The sequence below is a fragment of the Eurypyga helias genome, unplaced genomic scaffold, assembly GCF_000690775.1.
Source record: "Eurypyga helias isolate BGI_N326 unplaced genomic scaffold, ASM69077v1 scaffold16900, whole genome shotgun sequence".
Lineage (NCBI taxonomy): Eukaryota > Metazoa > Chordata > Aves > Eurypygiformes > Eurypygidae > Eurypyga > Eurypyga helias.
The window spans coordinates 6,510-18,826 of record NW_010226398.1 but is presented as its reverse complement, the minus strand read 5'-3'; the positions used below and the strand labels follow the sequence as shown (position 1 = coordinate 18,826).

The 12,317-nt window shown below is 37.9% G+C and overlaps 1 protein-coding gene across 1 annotated transcript in view; it reads right to left on the bottom strand.

Moving 5' to 3' along the window:
- Positions 1 to 11,275, bottom strand: part of PPIG (peptidylprolyl isomerase G (cyclophilin G)) — a 15,361-nt gene extending 4,086 nt beyond the window's left edge. The window contains exons 1-8 of the mRNA XM_010153024.1: positions 11,195 to 11,275; positions 11,022 to 11,096; positions 8,712 to 8,819; positions 8,169 to 8,213; positions 6,568 to 6,655; positions 5,452 to 5,481; positions 5,217 to 5,356; positions 252 to 456 (exon numbers count right to left, since the gene is read on the bottom strand). Coding sequence (XP_010151326.1) covers positions 252 to 456; positions 5,217 to 5,356; positions 5,452 to 5,481; positions 6,568 to 6,655; positions 8,169 to 8,213; positions 8,712 to 8,819; positions 11,022 to 11,096; positions 11,195 to 11,255 — 752 coding nt within the window. The 5' untranslated portion in view covers positions 11,256 to 11,275. The remainder of the gene's footprint in view (positions 1 to 251; positions 457 to 5,216; positions 5,357 to 5,451; positions 5,482 to 6,567; positions 6,656 to 8,168; positions 8,214 to 8,711; positions 8,820 to 11,021; positions 11,097 to 11,194) is intronic.
- Between the last annotated feature and the right edge of the window lie 1,042 nt (positions 11,276 to 12,317).

Here is a 12,317-nt window from a genome sequence, read left to right as displayed (position 1 = left end):
CCCCCGCCCCCCCTGCCACTTTTCAAGCCAAATATATGCACTTCTGCACCCATTCCTTCTTCACAAGCTGCAGCACGTATGCACAGGACAGTCCTCTGCCACCACAGCAGAAAAACTTAAGATTGTATATGGATATCAACTGCCTCCCAAACTTCAAAATACCCATTTTCACTGTTCTGTGTGGTTATAGGACAAGAAAATGGTACCATGTGCTGCACATGTAACAAAACAAAAGAAATCTCAAAATGGACCTTTTCTTGCTTTTCTTTCTCTTTTTCTTTTCTTTCTTATGTTTCTTGGAATTTTTCTTATGTTTCTTTTTTCGTTTTTTTGATTTCTCTTCTGAAGCACTCTCAGAATCCGATGATGAATCAGAAGATGATTCTGAATCACTTGAACTTTCCGAGTCACTGGATGAGGAAGACGACTTGTGCCTTTTCTTTTCTTCTTTCTTGGCTTTAAGTCAGAATAGCAGAGACATATTTTAATATCAAACACTTCCAAATAAATCTCAGGAAAATTATCTTATCTGGTGCCTGCCTGAGCTTCTTACAATTGTGTTGTGAGACTACTTCAACAAAATACTTAAGAACAAATTGAGATTTTGGAGAAAAATACATTTTTCCCAAATACAATAAAGGATATGTCTAGAAATACGTAAGAAAATTACAACTTTTTGTACTTGCGAAGCTCTGAAGTATCAAGTTTAAACTGTCAAACCATGTAAGTTTTCAGATGATGTTTGATACAACATAAGCTACATATCAAAGTTATTTACAATTCATTTAGAAAGTGTTTATAAAAAGATTTTATTTGGCTTCACATTTAACGTAACTGAAAATAAAATCTATCCAAATCACGAATGAGAAGTTTTGAAACAGAAAATAAGTGACGTACCCTAAACTCATTACTTGTTGAATTTAGCTCAGAGTGAAGATTCAAATAACCAACCTTCCTGCTACATGAAACCATGCTCAGGAGAACAGTCCTTATCCTTCAGCTCATTGTGTGTTGTTTGGTTTTTAAGGGGTTTTTTTGGTTGGTTGGGTCTTTTTGCTTTTAACAGAAAGATACAAGTAACTTACTAATCATCTGGTATGAAAAGGCACCCTGGTAAAGAGCAGACTAGTCCTTAGTTACTTATTTCATCATTTCTCATGTAGCTTCTGGAGATCTGATATTAGTCTAATAGGAAATAATCCAAGAACAAACACCCCTTTTTATGCCTTTTAACTGATCTGAGACCTACTTCAACTACTAAAAGTGATGTATTATTTCACAGTCACACTAATTTGAAAAGAAAAATACACACAATAAAAACATACTATAAAAACTTCACTGAAGGAAGTCTGGGCTTACGAGTGATGATGATTCAGGTAAATGGTATGAATAGTCTTCAAACCTGTTACAAAATTCGTATCAGGCTATTGTCCAGAAAATCCAGAAGAGCACTGGACTTCTGTAGTTGATTTGTTTAATTAGTATCAAATATTATGTTGCCATTGCAAACTGCAAACTTAGCCCATAATTAACTACACAACATACTACAGCCACAGACAGGAAAAAGAACCATAACCATTACACTTGAAGAAAAATACACTAAACATAAAAACTGATATCCAAACAGCCTGTCTCCTCATGACAGCAAACAACCCATATTTTAGGAGACCTTAGAACAGTCTTCAGATCAGAGACAAATGTGTTTTTAAATTGCGTGTGAATCCTGAAAGTATTAGGCTATTTTGCAAAGCTTTTAATGGCTTGCTCTATCCACAGAATTCATGGTTTACAGAGATACAATCTGACCTACATCAACCTACAAGCAGTTGAAATGCAGTCTCTCACCCCTTGCTCTTCTTCTGCACAACAGGTAAGTAAAAAGGGAAAGCGCTAGGCACCAGAACCCAGATTATGGCTGCACAGCCTGTCTGCATCTGAAAACTATTCAGATACAGAGAACACAGTGTTTTCACACAGCAGAAAACACCAAGATGCCCCCTTGATTTTCTTCTTTTCTGTTAAAGACAAAAACATTCAACTGTTTAGTCTAGCCAAGCGTATCTATTGGCTTCCACTTGTGCTCAACGAGATGATGCAGTCTGTACTTAGCTATTGCCTATCAGCCATTGTTAGTCCTCGAGTATTACAATAACTCAAGTGCCAGAAGAGACTTCAAGAACTTCAAAGAATTGCAGGTTATTAGCCAGCTTTTAACTTACAAACAGCCTTGATTTTGTACCTATGGATGGGAAGAAAAATTCCACTTCAGAATTCCCTACTACCAATCTCTGGCCGTACACCACACTTAAAGGTGACCAGAAAAAAAAAGTTAAAGTGGCAGCAGTGCCAAATACTTAGAAATATCTATTAACACCTGTTCAGCTTCTAGTGTGCTGTTATCTGGAAAGGGAGTTCTTTTAGTTTTATGTAAGATTAGAGATCTGAAGGGAGGGGGCAGGAAGGTGATACTCATGTAGAGAACTTGAGGCAGAAGAAACACTTTTATGAAGAGTAGATCTAATAACTGCCCTTCCAAAAACAAAAGCAGCCATTTAATGGAACAGTGTATCAATTGTTGGAATTACCAATATTAGATTCCTCAACTGCTTAGCAGGTATTATGGAGCTGACTGACTCCTGACAGTTACCAGTATCTGTAACTGCAATCATATGAGCTCAATGTGGAAATTCTCAAATTCAACACTAACTTAAGCTCATTTTTTCAAAACCGCATGATGGGAGGTAGCTGTTTTTCAAGAATAATCAAAAGCAATAAAACTTACATAAAATTCCTTGCTAAACTCGTCAGAGAAGAGAATAAAAATGAGTCCTGGGAATAATGAGTCTTAGTACGATACTTAGGGATGCATTTGTAATAGCAAGCTTGTACTTCCTACCAACTTCCTACCACACAAGAGCCAGCACCTCTCGTGCATCAATCCAGTATCCTACACTGCCAGGTCTGATTCAGAATGCAGTGGTGAAAGATTTCCTCTTCACAGGGATGCAGAATCCTTGCTTCCAAGAGAACTGGCTGAGATAAAAGAACTGGATGACTGCATGACAGCTGGGGCTTAATTCAGGGAACAGTGGACCTAATACACAGTGCAGAAAATCTCAGCAGAAACAAGCAAGTACAGCATCCTGGCCTCCCTTTTTGTGGTCATACTCTTCATGGATGAAGAGTTTTCCTCCTTCTAACATCACTGAATCCCCACACTGGTACAGTGGATGGAATTCAATCCCATTGCAGTAAATTGCATCAGTTTTTCAGATCACATCACAAACTCAAGTCATACCTGTATGACTCCTACGGTGATCTTTTTCATGGTGTTTGCTATGTGTGTATCCACCAACCTCTTTTGATACAGAGTAATGACAGTCTGACAGCCAACTGAAACACCACCTCCGTACTTCATCGGTTCTGTTAGCTGGCTGGTCACTTCTGGGTGCAGTATAAACTACCAAGTTGTCTTACTCATTCAGGTCAGCCTGCTGACAGCAATCAGCTGGTTCTTATCACATGTTTTTAGAGCTTCTTGCAAAATGCTTCCAACTGACAGGTGTCTCATTATATTTTTTATTTCCCTTGATGGTCCAGACCAGGTCTCTTTTCTCAAAGTTTTGCTCAACATCCCTATTAAAGCACTGTATTTAATACAAAGTCTCTGTAATATTTTATATCAGGTTTAGATTGTCTAAATATATATACATTCACAGAGTATAACAAGTACATATTTATAGAGGAGAACTTAACTGTTTCCAAATTGATTTCCATCAAAGGCATCTCATATCATACAAGCCTGGGAACGCCCCAACAAAAAGGAATCTCACCTGATCTCTAAGTACCATGAACAAAAAAGTACTACAACAGTTAACTATTTTCTAAGTCCCAAGACACTTTCAAATACTTTTCAACACAGTCAGATCTTCCCAGAAGCCTGTTCTCTTCTGGGAGAATTTAAAGGTAAAAAACATTTTGTATTTATTTTATTCACTCTTTTGATGATAAGCCCTTTAAAACCCTACTTAAGGGCTTGAAGTCCTCAGACTGCTCAGTGCCAAGACTTTCACTTAGTCATTCCAGTGTCCTAGAGTGGACTGAAAAGGGAGTGTGGCAAGCCAAGACAGACATAGGTACAGAGTGGGTATCTCACCCACTCTATATCGGGATAGTTTTCTTTTCCCATCTACACCACTCATGCATTTTCTAATGGATACCATGCTCCTAAATACTGTCCAGAAAAAACAAAATGAGGTCGTAACACACAGGGTGACTTCTGAGTTAATCTAAGAAGTTCTAGAACTTCTGTCAGGTCTGGAGTCGTAAGATCATGTTGCTTGGAATTCTGCAATATTGAAGACATCACTTCAGACTCCAGAGTCATTTGGCTAGACATCACAACAGGTGAACACAGAACTGCATTGAGAAGGAGAGGAAGCTCAAGTTTGAATGCCTGTATTTTCCTCAGGCCAAAGAAACAATTATTCTTGACTTGTGCTTCAATATCCCTGGTGCAACCCTTCACAGCATGTATCGGAAGGTGCTACAAAGGAAAAAACATCATGATCCCTATCATAATTCCTCCCAAACATGCATCCTGTGTTTACTCTAGTGAGATTCTCCAGAGCAAGAGCAACATCTTAGATTGAGCCTTATTTTTTTTTAAGATGAGCAGAATTCAATCTCCAACACCACGTTCAGATCTAGAAGGGCAGAACAGGACATCCCTTCCAGAACAAAAGGCAGGTTCTGTCATATTTCTGCCTAAGAATATATAGTAGCTTAAAAAGGATATCTGCTAAAGGACAATTTCATATACTCTAAGTGCCTGTTCTGAAGAGTCACCCAAAAGGAATGTGAAATAAGTTCCACACCTGCAAAAAAAGCAGCAGTTATCAAAGTCAGTCAGACTGCCATCAACCTTCTTAACATCGCACTCTACTTTCTACGGGACAAGCGCTTGCCAGCTTTGTATTAAAATTTAGCTACTATAAGGAAAAGCATATATGGTGTTTCATTAATGTCTTCTGCATCAACACCTTTTAATTTTTTAGAAGACAAACTCTACTGCAATGTTATTCACCTTTTCACCAACCGCCCTTCCATCCATCACAAATAAGTTTTAAAATATTTTTATAAGCAACCAATAGGGAAGAAAATGAGCAAAATTACCTCATACTTTGCATCTATGTAAATGCACGGTTCAACTTTACCTTTGGATTTTGGAATTAACTCCCCACAACTCAGTATGCGTACTTCAGCATATGGTTTACTAGACGCATCTGTTTTCTGGTTTTCTATTTCTCTCACAACTTCCTGACCTGAGATGACTTGTCCAAAAACAACGTGATGTCTGAAGAATTTAAACAAAAGTAAAAATTCTTAGCACTTAGCACATTTTCTCAAGGCAGTTGCCAAACAAACATAAAGAAGATAAGAGATATTTACCCATCTAAATGAGGTGTAGGTTTAGTTGTTCTGTTGTTTCCAGATTTTAATTTAAAGAGAAAAACAAAGTCAGTATTAGTGGAAAGTAGTCACCATTTGAAGCATGCCATAAACAGATATGAATGTGACAGTTATTTTGAGAGAACTAAAAATTGTACAAAACCAATATATATTATTCTAAGTTTGTGTGCAGTTAAAAGTATTTAATGCTTTATACATTAAACTACCTATTCAATTCATTACTTCATCATATTTTACTTAACAAAAGTGCACATAAATTTTTAGGCAGCATCCCCACACAGGATACAATAAATATTCTATTTATTATATTATATAAATACTACCAGGAACAGATATTAAAAAATAAGGCAGCTGTCTCTGTGTAGGAAAAGCGCAGATAACCTTCTTTACAGCAGAAAATAGTAAGAAATCAAAGGAAGAAAAAAATATCTGTATGTACAGATTATGTGACACAGAAGTAGAACTGACTTTCTCCCAGCTTACCCCTACACTAGCATTACTAAACCATACAGATGTCAGCCATGGCAGAAGTAAAAAACTGGGATATTTACAATAACTGTCAGTCAGAAATCCTAAAACAATGGTGTCACGGTGACACCCACAACTCATCAAGTTAATTAGGGCCACGTAACATGGGTAAGAGTAATGTATTTCAAGAATGTTTTCTGTAATAAATTAGGTTTAAGAAGAGTCTACTGCAACGTATTTTAAGAATTTAAGTTTCAACTGTAAATGAGATAGCACTAGAAAGTTATTTTGTGAACAAAAATATCTCTACTACTTTTGAGAGCCACCAGAGCTGTTTTGCTTCCTTCCAGACAACACTTATTAGAAGAAAGTGATAAGAATTCTACAGAGCTACTGAAAACTACCAAAAGCTCTTTTGCACAGACAATAAGCACCAAACACAAGAGTGATAAAAATCATCAGGGTCCCTAAATAGCACATTAGGAAAACTGCTGTTTCCAGGCAACTTTGTGAAAAACCATCAACTTTGTGTTTGCACAGAAGCTAGTCCTCAATATTTAAAAGGACAACCTGTTCAGTTTACAAATGGCAAACCACAGGCACATTACAGGATAACACAATACTTACATAAAGAACTGTGAACCATTTGTATCTTTCCCTCGGTTGGCCATTGAAAGGAGAAATTCTTTGTTGTGCTTTACAGCAAAGCTTTCATCTAAGGAAAGTGTTTCCAGTTACTTTAAATATACCACATATGCTTAGATAAATGCTATGATCGAAGTAAACTCATCCTTATTAAATAAATCCGCTAGTCACTTCAGTAAAGAGCTGTATTAACAACAGATTCAAAATAATAGCTTAGAGAAATATATTATTCCTTCCATTCTAAATAATGCAATTTAATAAGGAGAAATAAGAATTACCAGTTTACAGCCTGAGAAAAAATTAAATAGTATTCTTATTCAATATAAGAATACAGAAGGAAGAAGTTGTTTGCTTCTTGTTTAGACACAGATGGCAGGAACAAGCATTAACAAGGAAGAAAAGTGTACTATCTGTAAGGCCATGGTTTCACATCACACTGTCACTAGCAGTGAAAGGGACAGTCCCACTCACTCTCCAGTCACCCATACAGTTGCTATCTGGCATAGTGTCAAGCTAACGCCATAGGTCAAGGGAACTACAAAAGCAAAAAACCCCAACCAATTCATTTCATACTGTGGCCGCACTGAACAGCCAGCTTACAAGTGACAGAAGGTGGGTATCAGCTTTGTTTTCTCCCCCCGTCACACCCTTCCTCAACCCCAGCTACTCATCTGTGGTGGTCCTGACGCTTGCCAAAGGACTGAATTGGGTCCACTCACTAATACGGAAATGAAGACTTTTTGTTTCTGCAGTAGCCTTTGGGCATTTTAACAAGCTCACTCAGCACAAATTTTGATATGAATGAGAGTCAGTGCAAGGTAAGTCCTCCTCCCTCTTTTGGCAGTTGCTAACTGTTGATTCATCTCAAGGTCTGACATAAAACTGCATCCTGGCTCTACTAAAATAGTGAATAATTCTTCTGATTGTTTGCTGCAAGCTCAGACAAGAACCAATGTTACAAGAAAAGGGGCAGGAAGGAGGGAGAAGCATAACCCCCCCTGCCAGTGGCAGCTAGCTATCGCATGGGTTTAGGTGCAGTAAAAAACTGCCCCAAGAAACACAGAGATGTCCCACTGCATTCTGGATAAACACAGGCTGAGAAACACACTGGAGTGTAGAAGAGGTATTTGTGCAACACTGACTGAAAAAGAACCAGGACTGTGAGAAAACCAATGGCCTCTATGATTAATTCCTCTTGGATTCAGGGAAGCAGGGCTTTATGCTTTCCTTTAAATAAACATTTGCAAGGAAGTCTATGACTCCATCACACCTTTCTCCTTTTCACAGGAAGAAAAGACAATCCCCAATTTTCAGCTAGCTGCTCAAGCCAAAAGTGTATGTTTAAGAACAGTTACAAAAAATATAAATATGATAAAATGGACATCGGAGTTCAGTTTTAATTTTTCCTTAATTAAAAAGTTCGTATCTTAAAACAACCGAAGCTGGGCAGGCAAAGGCCTCTAATACCACACAAAATCTTAACAAAAACAATGGAGTTCAGGTTTACAGAACAGAGACTACAGAATGTAAAGGTAATGGCTTATAGTAACACCAAACTAGAGCAGACTTGATAAAACTCTTACCTTCAAAAAAGCCACCATAAATGGATTCTCCTCCCCTGCCATTTCCTTGAAAGAGGAAAAGGGACAGTTACAACGTAGTGATTAAGAGCCACATTATGTTGAAGGTGCTTCATAATGCAAAATACTGATCCAACTGCATCCAAAACACTGGCATTAATCTTCGAGATGCAAAAGAGATCAAGATGCATCTTTGCAGTCCAAAAGCAAACTTGGAAAACAAGAAAGTGTTCTCCCATGTATTCTGCTGTATTATCCCTTTTTTCTTTATTTCCCAGCAGCAGATATAATATTTTACCCTCACATTTTAACCTTTCAATAGAAAGTACTTAGTACCCTGAGTACTGAGACAACGGAGCAAATGCATGTGTGTGCACACGCACGTGTATTGAGTTTATATGAATTTTTCATGTAAAGATTCTTATGCAGAAAAGAAAGGAAAAAAGCAGTTGAATCACAGCATAATGTAAGTAAATGATGTTACACAGAACTCCTGCAATGTTGTTAAATAAGCATTAAAGTTTTCTTCAAACAGTCACATCATACCTTCACTGAAGTCACCTCCTTGGATCATAAAATCTTTCACAACCCTGTGAAACAGACAGCTTTTGTAATGCAATGGCTTTTGGGTGGATTTTCCTGTACCCTTTTCACCTAAAGGAGAAGAGAAGGAACGAAACCAAAATTATTCCCTGTGCCTGTAGAATACCCACTACAAAAAAGTGCTACCTAAGCACTTGATCAGTATCATCTTACTAAACTCTGAAAAATTAGCTTGTGAGTCAGACTCCTAGCTCTAATACCAGTAAGAAACTAACATTCAAGAAAGCAGAGCAGCAACTACCTTCCATCTCTACAGCTGTACAGAAGAACTCCTTACTGACAATTTGGATACAGCTCTGTTATCTTCCATGCAGAGTGACTGACATTAAACAGCCAGTTTAGGTTTAAAATAACTGGCACTACTCAGAAGCATGCAAGAAACACTCAGATCTTCAGCGACAAAATGGAACGCTTAAATTACAAAAAAAGCTCCTAACAGAACCAACATGATTACAACTGCCATCTTCCTCCCTTCCTTCTCTTGAGCTCTGGTGCTCAAGACCCATAAGCAGACTCTCTGCTTCGGCTACACCAGCATCAACTTTCCCTGCTGCCCTCCAATAGAGAAGGTCTCTGCTGAGGAAGCAAGATGAATGGTTGATGGTGGGTCCTGTGAACAGCAGAGCCAACCTCATAACAGTAAGGTAGTCAGTGTGTCAGAGTGAAAAGGATCTCCTCTCAGTGCTGGCAAACCATTAGACCATGTTCCTATAAACTTAATTCTGAGCTACTGAACTGGCAGCGTAGGTCAAGGACAGTTGCCTCTGAAGTCACCTGTCACAGACCAGTGCCCCCATATGGATCTAACTAGCTGGAAAAACATTTTTGATAGGAACTTCGATGAACGTGAAGCTTCATCTGTTCCACTAACTTGGCATATGCCCAACATAGGTATGCCAGGAAAGCACAGAGCTGTTGATCCCTGTTTTAAGGCGGCAGCATATACTTTTCAAGACTGCCTGGAAAAAAAACAGACTACGGAAAACAAATAAAATCAAAATTTTAATTAATTTTCTGATGATCAGTATCATAAATGCTCTGCCCATACATCTTCCTCACTATTCTTAAAGACATTAAAGCTGCAAAGTAATTCAGCATCTGAATCTGATTTTTAATGTCAGCAATTAAGTATGAACTTAGTATTTTTTGTTCCTGACCTGAAATGCTGTGGAAACACTTTGTCAAAAATCTGAAGCAACAGCAGGGAGTAACATCTTTATGCAATAAATCTGACTTTCAGGTAGTTGATAACATATCAAGAATGCCATGGCCACATGGTAACATACTCACAGCCTTTAAAAAGAATCACTTCAAGGTTCAAATTTGTTAACAAATTTCGATAATCTGATTTTGTACCAGTAAACCTAACATCAGATCAGATAATTCCAACATTCCTGCAGACATCATGAATGATGCACTAACTGTTCTAGCTAACTTGACTTGAATGTAATCATGTACCCACACCTGATTCAGATCATATTAGTGCTGCTGAGTGACTCAGTATTAACAGCTACAGAGCCGTGACAACAGAGCTGGAAGGAAAGGAAGCAGAAGATGTTGAAGACAGAAAGCACGTATGCTATTTATGTATTCTCAAAATTATTCTTGTGATAATAAATTTTTTTTCTCAACTGCCAGCATTTTCAACAAAAGTATGCAGGACAAGAATTCTGCTTGGAAATGCCTCCAGGAGAGAATCTCCCAAGTGTTTTGTCCAAGAAATAATCTGAATTTCAACAGGAATGGAAGTCACCAGTCTCCATCAACACTGTCATTAAAATGAAGAGGGGTGGGGGGAGTGGGGAAGAATACCAGCAACACCTTTCAAATACCTTGGAGCATTATACGACTGAAAAGCAAGCCTGCATGGTTGACCTCTTACTGGCTCTCTTTCAAGACTGCATGTTGTTATATAATGTGAACAGCAGTATCTATGCTAGTAACAGAAAATCAGCTTACGGTGTCCGTATTTAAAGTTGGTAGTATATACTCCCTGCAACATCCTAAGCCAAAGCTACAACTACTTTGATTCCACATCAGATGTATATGAGAAATCAGCTAAATCTCTAGAGAGAGCAAGAGCAAAGTTTTACGTACTTATTACTGTATGTAAGAAAACGTCAGGAAAACGAAAGCAATGTTTTACGTACTTATTACTGTATGTAAGAAAACGTCAGGAAAAAGAACACAGACATCAAACTAGGTAACATGCTATTACATTAAAATTCTAAATTAAATTAAAAATGTACAAACCTGTGCAAAGGCAGCGAAAATTCTCACATGTCTTTGGACACACATCTGAAAACAGTTCAAAGACCACTCTTCCAGCTAGAAAAAAATAAAGCCATATTTATTATGCAGTTAACTGGTATTTGTATTATTCTTACATATCTCATGTTACTGAATAGGTATTTTAAATTTCTTACCAGGTACATTGTTGATGGCTATGTCGAAAAAGCAACGAGGTCTCTGGACCTTTACACCCATGGCCTCAAAAGCTTAAATACTGTAAGTAATAAAAATTACTGTAAGTAAATAAAAATAAAATTTAGTTTTTCCTTTTGTGTAATGAAACTACGTGTAAGTCTATGTAGAAGATTTTACAAAGACAACAAAAACTGCAGAAAAGCAAACCTTGACTAAGAAACAGAGAGCAAATGTAAGTATTATTAAAGGTCATTTTCATATTTGGTAGACCCAAATGAGTGATTTTATTTTATGTTTGTTGTGAGTGCCGTACTTCAGATGAGGAAATACAAGAAGAAAATAGACTTTAAGGTATGGGGATAATAAAGTTTCAAGACCTAACTTGTCTGCTCCTAGAATTCTATATCCTAGGTAAAATCGGGGGGGGGGGAAGAAAAAAACCTGCTTTGAGACCAAACAACTCGTTGGGGTGCTCTCAAACAACTTTTTGCAGTCTCTTGTTCGGCTGAGTGCTAATGGCTGAGGCAACTACCATCTCCATATGCAAACCCACACCTCTAGGAGACCTGTCCTGTTCTCCTCAGGAATACATCAGTTGCTGCAGCCCACAACCCAGTTCCATTCACCTCAGTTGCTATTGATTACCTGGTCCATGAACTACAGCTGCTCAAGAGAGAGCACACACTGTGTCGAGGAGCACAGAAAAGTGAGCAGTCTGGGATGGCAAACTTCAGCTGCTGGGAGTAGTAACTGTACACGTCAAGTAGGCATACTTTCAAAAATTCCAGAACCTCTGACACAAATAAAGGCAATGGTCAAAGAGTGGAAATAACTTAATGCTGGTTACAGCTTGACAGATCACCAACACACTGTCATGTTAAGACTTAAGCATTCAACTTCTTAGGAATCTACTTCCTGGATTCCTGTCACTGCAGTTACCAGGAGATGGTATTTAGGATCCAAACCATTCTACATGAAAAAAAAAAAAGATGTCTCTCTTCCATAAATACTGTTAAGTTAAATGATTTTGGCATTTTACTGTTTCTTTTCCTCGTACGTCACTGTTTATCTCCTGAGTCACATCCCTGGAGGTATTTAAATGACAGGCAGACGTGGTACTTA